This window comes from Ovis canadensis, chromosome 18 (assembly GCF_042477335.2).
Source record: "Ovis canadensis isolate MfBH-ARS-UI-01 breed Bighorn chromosome 18, ARS-UI_OviCan_v2, whole genome shotgun sequence".
NCBI lineage: Eukaryota > Metazoa > Chordata > Mammalia > Artiodactyla > Bovidae > Ovis > Ovis canadensis.
In genome coordinates this window covers 40,226,973-40,242,852 of record NC_091262.1, presented here as the reverse complement: position 1 = coordinate 40,242,852, position 15,880 = coordinate 40,226,973, and the positions used below count along the sequence as shown (strand labels likewise).

General features: G+C 41.6%; 1 protein-coding gene across 1 annotated transcript in view; it reads right to left on the bottom strand.

Annotated features, from left to right (window-relative positions):
• Window positions 1-11,162: 11,162 nt before the first annotated feature.
• Window positions 11,163-15,880, bottom strand: part of ABHD17C (abhydrolase domain containing 17C, depalmitoylase) — a 57,381-nt gene continuing 52,663 nt past the window's right edge. Inside the window, exon 3 of the mRNA XM_069559020.1 lies at window positions 11,163-12,637. Coding sequence (XP_069415121.1) covers window positions 12,418-12,637 — 220 coding nt within the window. The 3' untranslated portion in view covers window positions 11,163-12,417. The remainder of the gene's footprint in view (window positions 12,638-15,880) is intronic.

Sequence of the window (15,880 nt, the reverse complement as noted above, 5' to 3'; positions counted from 1 at the left end):
ATCAATCTAGTAACACTAGAAAACTGGGCTATGTGCCTTATAGACAGTGCCAATACATAATTTCCCTGGAAGATAAAGATTCTACAGAGCAGGCTAAGTCAGATGACCTGAGATACATCTGAAATGACTGGGCTATATCTAATGGAAGCTCTTAACTTAAGTCTTACTTGTGACTTTACTAATACTGCTGGCTATGTTATTTGTATTTCACCTGTTTTACAAACCTGCTGTTTCTTACACTGTCAAATGTGTGTCTGAGGCCTCTAATAGAATAATATATAGTCCCATATGAGATCGATGATGGTAACAGTGTAACTCTAGATATGGGAAGAAGCAACAAGAGGGAATATTTTCCTGGACGTAGAAGCTAGTAAGACAGGTGGTCCAGAGAATTCTGGATACTGTTTTATGGCCTAGTCCAGTAACAGCACATTGAGTGGCCTGTCAACAAAATCTTTGCCAAACCTGAGAATGGACATTCTCAGCACCATGGGATGAAATGGTCATGAAATGCCCCCTTCAAAATCATGGTCAAGTTTATGAGCAAAAAGGGGCTCTGCCAACTGAAGACTGACACTCGCCATCTGCATCTACAAAGATTAAGTCATGGCCGCTGCAACTGCTGACTTTCAACGCCCCTGAAAGGAGTTCATGGTAAAAATCAGGGATGAGGCACCCTGTGCTCTGGGAAAAACTGGCAGAACAGGCCATCAGATAGTCAGATCTTTTCAGGAGAAGATTTTATGAGTCCCAATTCTTGCATCTTCTCATAACTAGAGAAACACTGACGTCATTAACGGTGAAATCTGCTTTGGCTATTAAGGAAAAGTTTACAATTAAAAGTCAAATAGAGTAGCTATGGTTCAGATATCCTGGGAAATAACTAGGTGATGCTATGGGTGTACTTTCAGATTAGACCTTGTATTGCTGAACACTTGAGTTTTCTGAGTCGTGTCAGGCTTGGATGCTGCCATTTTCAAAACAATGTCTGCTGGAAGCTAGTGACCTTACTTTTTATAGAACTAGGCAACTGGCTACCTGGCTACAAGTCTCCCTGAAGTGCCAGGTCTGAATAGGCTTGAGACCCTATTCTTCTAAAAAGAAATGAGATTTATTTTGTCTACTAAATTCCAGTTATCACTCCTCCAACTACTTCTAACTGGGTCTGTTACACCAAAATGGCAGACCAAGGGATTGAGATTTTAATCATACAAGGCTCAGATCTAGGACTGGGAACTCAGGAATACTTCCAATTCAGTGTCCATATTCCAAGCTGAGGCAGGCCTGTGCTCCATTTTGACAGGAAGTTATTATAGTCATAGTTGCCTAGTTCCTTAAAGTAAAACTGAGTAGAACTCTGCGGGGCTCTGCAGTACAGATCTGTTCTGTGTTCTCCATTGCTTGTCTGTAGGATATAGGCTTCATTCAGCCTCCCTGACCTTCCCTGAGTTCCAAAGGGTGGATTCAAACAACTGCTAATCAGGGAAGGGAGGGGATACAGAAACAGGAAAAACAATCAAAGGTTTGTACAGCCTCCTGACAGAGTCCTGGTTCCTTCTCAAAGAAATATGCATAACAATCTCTTTGAGCCCCCACCCAGGTGGAGGATGGTAACTTCAGACTGAACACAAGATTCCTGGAGCACAGCTCTGTTGCCTCACCACCACCAATCAAAAAGGGTCACAAACCCTGCAACACTCACCCCAAATGTTGCCTTCTGTTTCCGAGGACCAGAGATGACCATCCTGTTAGGTCTCCTGTTTGGCCCTCGTCTATTTCATCTCTGAGCGGGGCCAACAGTTTCAAACTAAATTGCTGTTACTACAAGGGTGGCAGCTGGTTTCAGATGTGGAACACCCCAACTTACATCAGGTAGAGAGAGACTTCTGCTCTGCTAGGCAGGCCTACGCCCATGCACAGCAGGAAGAAAGAAGTTACAGAAGAAAGAGACCTCTGACCCAATTCCCAAGAAGTGTCTTGAGTATGAACTCTCTCAAGGGGGAGTTGTTAGGGGAAGCACACTGATTGACACCGCCCACCCTGGCCAGGCACCATAGTAACCATTTGCATGGGTTGTTTTACGACAGGAGATCTTGATAAGGAATACGGAACTAATAAGCCACCACCAACTGGGAGAGTTCAGGAAAGGTCTAAAGGAGACACTGCGTGTCTGTCCACTTCCCGGAATCCCTCTCGCTAGCGTCTATCTTGGCTGAGCGATGCGTGCGCCACCAGGAAAGACTCTAAATTAGAGTGACTGGCCAAAGACCACCGGGAAACTAATTCCATCACCATAAAACCCAAGACTGCGAGCCACGCGGCAGAGCAGTTCTCCTGGGTTTCCTTACCCTACTGCTCTCCACCCGGGTGCCCTTTCCCAATAAAATCTCTTGCTTTGTCAGTACATGTGTCTCCTTGGACAATTCATTTCCCAGTGTTAGACAAGAGCCCAGTTTCAGTCCCTGGAAGGGGTCTGCCTTCCTGCAACACTTCCAATGAACACCCAGGACTGATCTCCTTTAGGATGGACTGGTTGGATCTCCTTGCAGTCCAAGGGACTCTCAAGAGTTTTCTCCAACACCACAGTTCAAAAGCATCAATTCTTTGGTGCTCAGCTTTCTTTATAGTTCAACTCTCACATCCACACATGACTACTGGAAAAACCATAGCCTTGACTAGATGGACATTTGTTGGCAAAGTAATGTCTCTGCTTTTTAATATGCTGTCTAGGTTGGTCATAACTTTCCTTCCAAGGAGCAAGTGTCTTTTAATTTCATGGCTGCAGTCACCATCTGCAGTCATTTTCGAGCCCAAAAAAGGAGAGTCTCTCACTGTTTCCATTGTTTTCCCAACTATTTGCCATGAAGTGATCCTGGATGCTGAGATCTTAGTTTTCTGAATGTTGAGTTTTAAGCCAAGTTTTTCACTCTCCTCTTTTACTTTCATCAGGAGGTTCTTTAGTTCCTCTTCACTTTCTGCCATAAAGGTGGTGTCACCTGTACATCTGAGGTTATTGATATTTCTCCCGGCAATCCTGATTCCAGCTTGTGCTTCTTCCAGCCCAGCGTTTCTCATGATGTACTCTGCACATAAGTTAAATAAGCAGGGTGACAATACACAGCTTTGACATACTCCTTTTCCTATTTGGAACCAGTCTGTTGTTCCATGTCCAGTTCTAACTGTTGCTTCCTGACCTGCATATAGGTTTCTCAAGAGGCAGGTCAGGTGGTCTGGTATTCCCATCTCTTTCAGAATTTTCCACAGTTTATTGTGATCCACACAGTCAAAGGCTTTGGCATAGTCAATAAAGCAGAAATAGATGTTTTTCTGGAACTCTCTTGCTTTTTCCATGATCCAGTGGATGCTGGCAATTTGATCTCTGGTTCCTCTGCCTTTTCTAAAACCAGCTTGAACATCAGGGAGTTCACAGTTCACATATTCCTGAAGCCTGGCTTGGAGAATTTTGAGCATCACTTTACTAGCATGTGAGATGAGTGCAATTGTGTGGTAGTTTGAGCATTCTTTGGCACTACCTTTCTAGCATTTAATTGTTTACATGTATTTTTTAATATATCCATTAGATTATTTGATTAAATCTATAAGTGATTATTCGGGGCAATAATCTCTTCAAATAAATATCGAACAACCTGTTCAAATAAATATTTGTACCCACTTTATAATATAAAATGGCATTCCATTACTGAAATGTATATATATTTGATATATATGACCAAACTGATCACATGGACTACAGCCTTGTCTAACTCAATGAAAATATGGTCCATGCCATGTAGGGCCACCCAAGATGGATGGGTCATGGTGCAAAGTTCCAACAAAACATGTCCACTGGAGAAGGGAATGGCAAACTACTTCAGTATTCTTGCCTTGAGAACCCCATGAACAGTATGAAAAGGCAAAAAGATAGGACATTGAAAGATGAACTCCCCAGGTCGGTAGGAGCCCAATATGCTACTGGAGATCAGTGGAGAAATAACTCCAGAAAGAATGAAGGGATGAAGCCAAAGCAAAAACAACACCCAGTAGTGGATGTGATGGGTGATGTAAGTAAAGTCCAATGCTGTAAAGATCAATATTGCATAGGAACCTGGAATATTAGGTCCATTAATCAAGGCAAATTGGAAGTGGTCAAACAGGAGATGGCAAGAGTGAACATTGACATTTTAGGAATCAGCAAACTAAAATGGACTGGAATGGGTGAATTTAACTCAAATGACCCTTATGTCTACTACTGTGGGCAAGAATCCCTTAGAAGAAATGGAGTAGCTATCACAGTCAACAAAAGAGTCCAAAATTCAGTACTTGGATGCAATCTCAAAAACGACAGAATGATCTCTGTTCATTCCCAAGGCAAACCATTCAGTATCACGGTAATCCAAGTCTATGCCCCAACCAGTAATGCTGAAGAAGCTGAAATTCAACAGGTCTATGAAGACTTACAAGACCTTCTAGAACTAATACCCAAAAAGAGATGTCCTTTTCATTATAGAGGACTGGAATGCAAAAGTAGGAAGTCAAGAGATACCTGGAGTAATAGGTAAATTTGGCCTTGGAGTGCAAAATGAAGCAGGGCAAAGGCTAATAGAGTTTTGCCAAGAGAACACACTGGTCATAGCAAACATCCTCTTCCAACACACAAGAGAAGACTCTACACACGGACATCACCAGATGGTCTTTGCAGCCAAAGATGGTGAAGCTCTATAGAGTCAGCAAAAACAAGACAGGGAGCTGACTGTGGCTCAGATCATGAACTCCTTATTGCCAAACTCAAACTTAAACTAAAGAAAGTAGGGAAAACCACTAGACCATTCAGGTATGACCTAAATCAAATCCCTTATGATTATACAGCGGAAGTATAATGTGTGGAAGTGGAAGAACAAATAGATTCAAAGGATTAGATCTGATAGACAGAGTGCCTGAAGAACTATGGGTGGAGGTTCATGACACTGTACAGGAGGCAGTGATCAAGACCATCCCCAAGAAAAAGAAAAGCAAAAGGGCAAAATGGTTGTCTGAGGAGGCCTTACAAATAGGTGTGAAAAGAAGAGACGTGAAAGGCAAAGGAGAAAAGGAAAGATATATCCATTTGAATGCAGAGCTCCAAAGAATAGCAAGGATAGATCAGAAAGCCTTCCTTAGTGATCAATGCAAAGAAATAGAGGAAAAGAACAGAATGGGAAGGCTAGAGATCTCTTCAAGAAAATTAGATACCAAGGGAACATTTCATACAAAGATGGGCACAATAAAGGACAGAAATGGCATGGACCTAATAGATGCAGAAGATACTAAGAAAAGGTGTCAAGAACACACCGAAGTACAAAAAAGATCTTCATGACCCAGATAACCACAATGGTGTGATCACTCACCTAGAGTCAGACATCCTGGAATGCGAAGTCAAGGGGGCCTTAGGAAACATCACTACGAAGAAAGCTAGTAGAGGTAATGGAATTCCAGTGGAGCTATTTAAAATCCTGAAAGATGATGCTGTGAAAGTGCTGCAGTCAATATGCCAGCAAATTTGGAAAACTCAGCAGTGGCCACAGGACTGGCAAAGGTCAGTTTTCATTCCAATCCCAAGGAAAGGCAATTCCAAAGAATGTTCAAACTACCACACAATTGCACTCATCTCACATGCTAGCAAAGTAATGCTCAAAATTCTCCAAGCCAGGCTTCAACAGTCTGTGAACCATGAACTTCCAGATGTTCAAGCTGGATTTAGAAAACGCAGAGGAACCAGAGGTCAAATTGCCAACATCTGTTGGATCATCGAAAAAGCAAGAGAGTTCCAGAAAAACATCTACTTCTGCTTCATTGACTACACCAAAGCCTTTGACCATGTGGATCACAACAAACTATGTAAAATTCTGAAAGAGATGGGAATACCAGACCACCTGACCTGCTTCCTGAGAAATCTGTATGCAGGTCAGGAAGCAGCAGTTAGAACTGGACATGGAACAACAGACTGGCTCCAAATCGGGAAAGCAATCCGTCAAGGCTGCATATTGTCACCCTTCTTATTTAACTTATACGCAGAGTACATCATGCAAAATGCTGGGCTGCATGAAGCACAAGCTGGAATCAAGATTGCTGAGAGAAATATCAATAACCTCAGCTATGCAGATGTCACTACCCTTATGACAGAAAGAGAAGAACTAAAGAGCCTCTTGATGAAAGTGAGGAGAGTGAAAAAGTTGACTTAAAACTCAACATTCAGAAAACTAAGATCATGGCATTCAGTCCAATCACTTCATGGCAAATAGATGAGGAAACAATAGAAACCATGAGATTTTATTGGGGGGGGGGCCCTCCAAAATGACTGCAGATGGTGACTGCAGCCATAAAATTAAAAGACTTTTGCTCCTTGGGAGAAAAGCTATGACCAACCTACACAGCATATTAAAAAGCAAAGACATTATTTTGCTGACAAAAGTCCATCTAGTCAAAGCTACGGTTTTTTCCAGTAGTCAAGTATGGATGTGAGAGTTGGACCATAAAGAAAGCTGAGCACTGAAGAACTGTGATGTTGGAGAAGACTCTTGAAGAGTCCCTTGGACTGCAAGCAGATCCAACCAGTTTACCTAAAGGAAATCAGTCCTGAATATTGACTGGAAGGACTGATGCTGAAGCTGAAACTCCAATACTTTGGCCACCTGATGTGAAGAACTGACTCACTAGAAAAGACCCTCATACTGAAAAAGATTGAAGGCAGAAAAGGGGACGACAGAGGATGAGATGTTTGGACGGCATCACTGAATCGATGGACATGAGTTTGAGCAAGCTCTGGGAGTTAGTGATGGACAGGGAAGCCTGGCATGCTACAGTCCATGGGGTCACAAAGAGTCGTACATGACTGAGCTGAACTGATACTTGATATAATCACTTGATTATTTGAATCTGTGATTATTATGGACAATAATCCCTTAAGATACTCTCTTCACCTCCTGTACCCTTTGATAAAGGGTGCCTCATCATTTGATTATTATATTTTTACATGTCATATGGTTTATTATAATGTCTCCCCCAGTTTGTCACCAGGTATGTTATTTTTTTACCATGAAAGTTTAATTTTTATTATTTATTTTTTGGCTGCACTGTGTGACTTGTGGGATCTTAATTCCCCAACCAGGGATCAAATCCACGCCCCATGACTGGAAGTCAGAATTTTAACCACTGGACCACCAGGGAAGTCCCGCTATGATTACAAATGTATTCCTTTGTGGTTTCAAGCAGTAATTATATGGCTCTTAGCAGATGAGTACAGAATACTGAAGCAGCCGCTGACAGGGGCCAGAGTTGAAATCATGAAAGGCTTTCTAGACTTTGGAATCTAAAGGCCTGGGCCTTTTCAGTCTTGGGACTGCCCATTTGGAATTCTTTTACCTGGTATGGCATGTCTCTGCTTCTTTTTCACCTTCAATTGCCCTGGCTATTCTTGGCCCTGTGCTCCCCCATACACATTATAGGATCACCTTGCCCCCCCTCCAAAAAAAATACTGTTGGGATCTTTGTTGTAATTATTTAACCCTATAGGCCTATTTGATAAGACTATATTAAAAATGAGACTTCTTATCCATTAACGTGGTGTAGTCCTCATTCATTTTTCTCTAATGTCCTTCAAAAAAGTTTACGATTTTTTCCAGAGTATGTCTAACATGTGTTAGATTATTTCCAATTATTCAATATTTTAAGTTATTGCAATTATTAAATAAAATTATTAATACATAAATATATACTAATATGTATTTAATTTATAATTAACATGTAATTAAAAGCTGTTATAGTAATTATTGCATTTAATTGAATTTTAAACATTTTAATCTGATAGAAATAGGATTTTTTGTATATTGACTTTGTGTCCAGCAACCTAACTAAATTCTTATTACATCTAATGATTTGTTGATGCTTTCAGGTGTTTTATCCATACACCATAATCTAAGTTTTATTTTTCATTTCTTTTAAAAATGTTTATTATGGCATGATCTACATATCATAAAATCTACCCCCTTTGAAGCATTATTTGAGTGATTTTCGGTAAATGTAGCTGTGCAGCCACAATTATGTGGCTTTAGAATATACTTATCCTTTTAATTTTTCTGTATCGTAACAGATTTTTCATTTCTTTAACTCTAGTGCATTTGCTAGGGCCTTTATGTAATTTTGAACAAAAGAATGGTAGGTGATTTTGGGCTCTAAAGTCACTGCAGGTGGTGACTGCAGCCATAAAATCAAAAGACGCTTGCTCCTTGGGAGAAAAGCTATGCCTACACAGCATATTAAAAAGCAGAGACATTACTTTGTTGGCAAAGGTTTATCTAGTCAAAGCTATGGTTTTTCCAGTAGTCAAGTATGGATGTGACAGGTGTACCATAAAGAAAGCTGAGAGCTGAAGAACTGAACTGTGGTGCTGGAGAAGACTCTTGAGAGTCCCTTGGACAGCAAGCAGATCCAACCAGTCAATCCTAAAGGAAATCAGTCCTGAGTATTCATTGGAGGACTGATGCTGAAGCTGAAACTCCAATACTTTGGCCACCTGATGTGAAGAACTGACTCACTGGAAAAGACCCTAATGTTGGGAAAGATTGAAGGCAAGAGGAGAAGGGGACGACAGATGATGAGATGTTTGGATGGCATCACTGAGTCGATGGACATGAGTTTAAGCAAGCTCTGGGAGTTGGTGATGGACAGGGGAGCCTGGCAATATTGTATTGTGCAAATAATAAAAATGTCTTCCTCATAAAAGAAGGCTTTATCTCTTCAGAGTATTTGGCTTTTAATTACTGGAACTTACAGGGAAGCTTGGCGTGCTGCAGTCTATGGGGTCACAAAGAGTGGGACACAACTGAGCTACTGAACTGAAGAATGGTAAGTACCATGGCTAATTCCCAATCTAAAATGGAATAATGTGGAACTTCCCTGGCAGTCCAGTGGTTAAGACTCCATGCTTCCACTGCAGGGGAGCCATAAAATGTTTTCAAATTTAGAAAATTTAAAAGTAAATAAAACATTTAAATATACATAAAATGGAATAATTTTTCCATTGTTTTACCACTCAGTATAATGCTTGGCTTTTTAGTTTTGAGATAATCTCTATCCATAAAGTTGCTTTCTAGCTCTAGTTTGATAAGTTTTGTTTGGTTTTTAATTATGAATGGGACATTGAATTCCATCCAATGTTTTGTCTGTGTCTATGGAGAAGATCATATGATTTTCCCTTAAAAAGGGCAGTTTCCAATTAGTCTTCCCATGGTGGAGGGCACTCCATGGTTTGTTGACAGTTCCCTGAGCTCCACCAGACTGGAAAAGCAATGCTCAGGTTAACCTAAGTTCAGCAAATTCCTTCCAAGACAAAACGAGCTTCATCTTTACTTGGTCTTTGGCCTGCATAATCTTTATTTTATTACCAGTTCCTGCATCTAAGACTTTTCCATTGTATTTAGTAGTGCTAGATTGCTTTTGCTTTTTTCCACTGAGATGGAGCTGGTCCTCACTCCATCTCAGAGCAGAAAACAGATCTTTTAGGTTTAGCACCAAGTGTGTTCCGAATCTGGAACTGTCGTGAATGGGGTCTCTCTTGGGATTCCCACTGTCATCACACATGCCATCCTCAGAGAAAGGCTGTCCCCATGACAAACTTCAGGAAAGAGCAGACAAAACCCTCTTCCTGTCAGGGGTCCAAAGACATGAGCCACTTCAAATGGACATAAACCACAAACCACCTACATCAAGTTACTAAAACAACGAACTTCAGGGGTTTTGCCCCCTTAGCTTCTGCAACTGTGGGTTTTACTCTAGTTTCCCATTAAAGTGAAATTGTTAGTCACTCATTTGTGTCCTACTCTTTGCAACCCCATGAACTATAGCCCACCAGGTTGCTCCATCCATGGAATTCTCCAGGCAAAATACTGGAGTGGGTTGCTATTTCCTCCTCCATGGGATCGTCCTGACCCAGGGATCGAACTCAGCTCTGCCACATTGCAGGCAGGTTCTTTACCATCTGAGCCACCAGATGTATCTTATGACAGTTTCCCATTAACACTGCTGAAAGTTGACAGACTAAGTTTACTAGTGCCAGTTATGCAAGACAAGTAAGTTCTAGAGCTCTACCACACAACATTCTGCCTAAAGGTAACAATACTCTATTGTGCAAATTATAAAAATGTCTTCCTCATAAAAGAAGGATTTATCTCCTTAGAGCTATTTGAGCTTTTAATTACTGGAACTGCTTCTTTAATGTCAGAATATACTAGATAAAAGCTGATTTTACATTTTTTTCTTAAAAAAAAAATAAAGTTTACTAAATAAATAGTTCAGGAGGGGAAGGGCGGGGGACGGTTACAGAAGATGCAAGCAACAGACAAATGGACTTAGAAATCTGGTCTCTGCAAACCCACTCCAGTATTCTTGCCTGGAGAATCCCATGGACAGAGTAGCCCAGTGGGCTATAGTCCAGGGAACTGCAAAGTCAGACACAACTAAGCGACTAAGCACGCACACACAGCACACAAACCGAGCTTATGTGCTGCCACACCCCACAGGCACGCTGTTGGATGTGTTTCCATTCAAGGTCACCCAGACCTCTGGGACAATACCACGTCTGGAACTTTGCTGATGCATCCTAAGGTGAGTGGGAACTCCTCCCTTCCAAGGCCCCGCTTTTTAGGTACTGACCTAAGGCCAAGGAGTAGCTTGCAAGGTGCTGGGACACATATGCCCGGGAGCACGGCCGTGTGCCCTCCTCCATCATTTCTCTCCCCAGGAAGTGTAATCCTCTTGACACTGGCAAACAAACACCCCTCAGTTGTTTTTTTTCTGGTCAGTGATCAAAGGACAGAAAAGACTCAGCTCAGGTGTTCCCAAGAAACAGGCCTGTTCTCAGTCCAAGCCAGATCCCAGTGAGATTGCCTTCATCCCCTTTGTTTCACAGCCAGAACCCACTGCATTCTCTATTTGGACTCAGTCTGCATGTTACCACTATGTGCTTCTCATCTTGGTTTCTCCGAAATTAATCTACGGTCTTTCACAGAACAAAAGCATACACCTTGAGAAAGGTAGAGATGTGTGTAAGTTGCAAGGGTTTCTTCTTAAATCCAGATGAAATGCTTCCTTTGATGGAGAGAGGAAGGAATAAATGGCACGAGCCCACATTTTCAGATCCATGCATCCTTTATTCCATGACCAACCACTGTGTTGCAACCAGGCAACACTACACAAACTGGCAGTCACCCGCAACCCAGCTGTACAACAATCGGAGGCTTACAGTACATTTAAGGCTTTTAAATTTGGAAAAAAAAAAAAAAAAGCTTTTTTTAATAAAACCAAAGAACTCTCAAACCCAAACCCCCAATCAACAGAAGTAGTGTAACAATTTTAAGCATCTTACATTTCTGATGCTGTTGGTGCAACCCCAGTGTCAAAATCCAAATAACTCCTAAACTAAAAAGATTAGTTTCATGAAATTTTAATTACATAAATTTTTCAAAGCATAAACTTGTCTTTTTTTTTTGTCCTGGAAATGTTATAAAATTTTTTTTAATAGCAAAACATAGGAATAAAAACATATTAACAAAATGTATTCAATCATTTACATTACAAACAAGGAATCTGCAGTTCATTGTTGTGGCCTGAAGGAAGAAAATTACTCAATAGGAATCTATGCACAATGTGATTGCAAATATGTACATTACTTTAAAAAAGCCTACAAGGAGGAAAGTTGGCTAGGTTCTTTGTTAGACCAACCAGACGATCAAAATATTAAAACTCTGTGAACTAGTAGTAATAACTTTACACTTAAAAAAAAAAGTTTCATTTTGTTTAAGAATATTCCAGTTATATTTATATGGTTCCAGTTGATGAAGCCATTCACCATAGTTCCAGTAAATTACCCTTTAATTGATTTGTCTGAGGGAAAAGATCAGCATGTTAATAAAAATGAACAAAAGAATTTTCATCACAATGGTTTCCAGTTAAACTATCACAGCTTCACAAATGGACTGCACCCATGAATCCAGTGGCTGAAAGAGAGCTGCAGGTCAAATACTGAGAACACGGGTAGAGAGAGGCTGAGTCCTGCATTAATGCATCCTACGTGACGGGTAAGGTGGAGAAAGGGGGTGAGCATCCTTTTTTACAGCACAAGAAAGTGGTTCCCCCACTCAGCTCTCATTCCCGCCCTGCAAGGCAATGAAGCTGGAAGTCACAACTGTTCGGTTTAACAAGATGTGTGAGTCAGTAGAACCTGTGGATACGAAAGACTGAGAAGTCCTCGGCTCTCTGCTGAGGATGCCCGAAAAGCTGCGTGCTTCCTTGTGGTGATCACGCCATGACGGCTGTCCAGTGAAAGCAGGTGTAAAACGGAGGACTCGTGTTCACAGTCAATGAGGTAAGATCAAGTTGTCGTCTTCAGGAATTGGGAAGTTCGTGAGAAATGAACTGTTTTAGTCTCTCTAGGTATTGTGCATAAAGCTCTATGTCATTATGCCCAGCCCCTTCGACCCAGAGCGGCTCCACGGCCCGGGGACAGCGCTCGTACATGGCCAGGCCGTGGGAGAAGTCGATGACCTCGTCCTCTGTGCCGTGAATGACCAACACGGGAGAGGTGACTTTGGAGATCTTGTCAATGCTTCAAGACAGGAAAGGGGGAGAGAAAAGAAGGATCACAGACTTCACACTCAATGTAACCCAGTCAGCATCCTAGGCAAACAAGGCATGTGCCCTGGAGGAATTTCCCCTCACTTTTCTAGTAGTTCATTTTTTTTAAAAAATTAACTTTGCATTTCACAATAATTCTTGATTTACAGGAAAGGTACAAAGATAACACAGTGCTCCTATCTACTCCTAACCCCCTCTCCAAAAGGCCAACAACGCACATGATCGTAGTCCGTTTGTCCAAACCAAAAAACCAGCATTGGTATGTTACTAAACTCCAGACTTTATTTGCATTTTATGAACTTTTCCACTGAAGTCCTATTTCTGTTCCAGGATTCAACTGAGAATACTACAATGCCATTAGCCATTGTGTTTTTGTAAAAGTATTTTTATTAAAAACAGAACTTCTAAATGTCATCTGACTACCCATCTGGTAAATAATATTTCTGATACGTTCATATTTTGGAGAGAGGATTTTTTAAAAAAAATAAACAAGCTAGAACTTAACATACTGGAATGAATGTCTCCTGAAAGCTGGGCACTGAACACACAGCCACTCAAGTTTTCAGGACTTTCTCTGTGTGTAAGCCATCTTCAGCACTGATTAACAAGGTTGTCAGAAGCCTCATTTCATAAAAACGAAAACCTCATCCTTAAATAAAAACTGTACTATTTAGCTTGAAAATTTAATGTATGCCTAGATTGGACCCTGAATGAATTCTGTTTACAAAAATCATATCTAGCCACCAGGGAAGTCCCAAAATTCAGCTTGTGAGCCCATGAACTGTAGCCCGCCAGGGTCCTTCTGTCCATAGGATCTTCCAGGCAAGAATATTGGAGTGGGTTGCCATTTTCTATTTCAGGGGATCTTCCTGACCCAGGTATTGAATCCACGCCTCTTGCATCTCCTGAATTTGGCAGGGAGATTCTTTACCACTGCACCACCTGGGAAGCCCAATCTACCCACAGAGGATGAATATTTGAGGATCTCCAAAAGAATATACTACAGGCTCTGAAAGCATTTCCCAAAGAGGAACTGAGAAGTTAGTAAGGCTTGTTAGGCTGGGTGCGTGGGTGACTTCTCTGCTGGAGATCACTGTCATTTCCCCTACAAACACATAGAGGTGACCCCCTGTCCAGTTTGGCCTCCTGTCAGACACCCCCTTACTGCTGACTTTCTGTATCTGATCCTAGCCAAAGTTACAGAGGGATCAGCTGGTTCTACCCACAGGGGTCACTTTGTTATGTCACGGCTAGCATTTATTAAGGGCTTACCTGGTGGCTCAGTGGTAAAGAATCCACCTGCCAATGCAGGAGACTCGGGTTCGATCCCTGGGTTGGGAAGATCCCCTGGAGAAGGGCATGGCAACCCACTCCAGTATTCTTACCTGGGAAATCCCATGGACAGAGGAGCCTGGTGGGCTACAGTCCTTGGGGTCACAAAGAGTCAGATATGCCTGAGCAATGAAACATCAACAAACAGTCATTCAACATGGACCACGACCAGGTGCTTTGCACTTGATATATGAAATGCTGTTCTTCAGTGAGACACAGTTAAAGAGGAGAGACTGTCTCTGTTAAACCACGGAGGGAACTGAAGCCTGAAGAAGATTATTAAAGAACAGGCATGAGGCTGTGGAGCTATACAGACCCTAACATCCATCACACATTCCAAAGATCTACAAACAGCTGTCACGGAGCCTCGTTAACAGCTCACGAAGTTGCCAACCACCTCACAACGTCCAGGAAGAATGCAAGACCTCATTGGCCATGTCATTTGCCAAGATCAGGGCTACTGTGGCAGGAGTCAATTTGGCAGATTAGGAATCTTATTTAGAAATCTATTATCCTCTAATATTTAATTTTTAAAGTGACTTCTTCTCAGTATGCAAAAGTCCAATTATATTCCATTAAAAATCTATTTGCTGACAGTTCCATGCTGCATGGTTTCAGGGACTCTCTATAGCCTGGAAGGTGTATTTAAGTTAAATGCCACCATCTTGATTCTAAATATAAAGGAGGCAAGAGAGAATAAGGGCTTCCCTGGTGGCTCAGACAGTAAAGAATCTGCCTACAATGCAGGAGACTCAGGTTTGATCCATGAATCGGGAAGATCCCCTGGAGAAGGGACTGGCAACCCGCTCTAGTATTCTTGTCTAGAAAATCCCATGGATAGAGGAGCCTGGCGGGCTACAAACAGTCTGTGGGGTTGCAAAGAGTCAGACACAACTGAGTGACTAACACTTTCACTTTTTGGCAAGAGAGAATAAACCACCAAAAGTAATGACTAGGATTACTTATCTCTCTACATATACATAATATATGTTATAAATATATGTATATTTGGCCACGCTGTATGGCATGTGTGATCCCGTAATAGTTCCCCAACCAGGGATTAAGCTCGGAGTCTCTAACCACTGGACCACCAGCGAAGTTCCTTATCTCTATTCTTCAGTATTAAAAAAGAAATGGGAAAGCGCCTTCCTTAAGGAGAGGGACACAGAAACAAGTGTGCATTTGGTAGCAACAGACACCCTAAGAAAACATTCCTCACGTTCGATTAGTGATGACAGTTCATGTGACTACTGATGGTTTGAAGTCTCTCATTTTGATACTTCATGGTACTGAACAGGAAGAATGGCCTTTTCTGCCTGTTCCCACTTGCCTACATTAATGAAGCTGCTTAAACCACTTAACTTTCTCAGCCTCAGTTTCCTCACTGTAAAATGAGTCTTTCAAGAAAAGGAGCATGAAGTGATTAGCCCATGCCTGGCAGATCACGCAAACTGAGTAAGAGCAGTATGCGGGCTTCCTGTTAATTAATAAGCTGCAATTAGTTGCTGTGGCTGTATTTTAAGGTATCTGCTAATTTAAGAGTCAGGGGAAAACCTATTTGTTTTGTTGCCAGGGTAACCCCTTGTGTGGCTTTCCACAAACATGCTAAATATCTCCCTTCAACAAATGGACCTCTCATTACCCATTCAGCACAAATAAGGCCACATTTGAGATGCACAGGGTCCCTGCTTAGCATTCTCAGCCATGCCACTAGAAATCTGCAGCTTGCTTAACTTTCCCATGAAGCTGAACCTCATACAGGCTGCACAACCGAGTTCACCCAAGGTGTTATGAGAAAGTTTCTTCTTAGGAAACTAAGCCCATCTGTGGAACAGATGTTTATGCAACCAAATGATGCTCCCCCTACTCTTATTCCCAATAA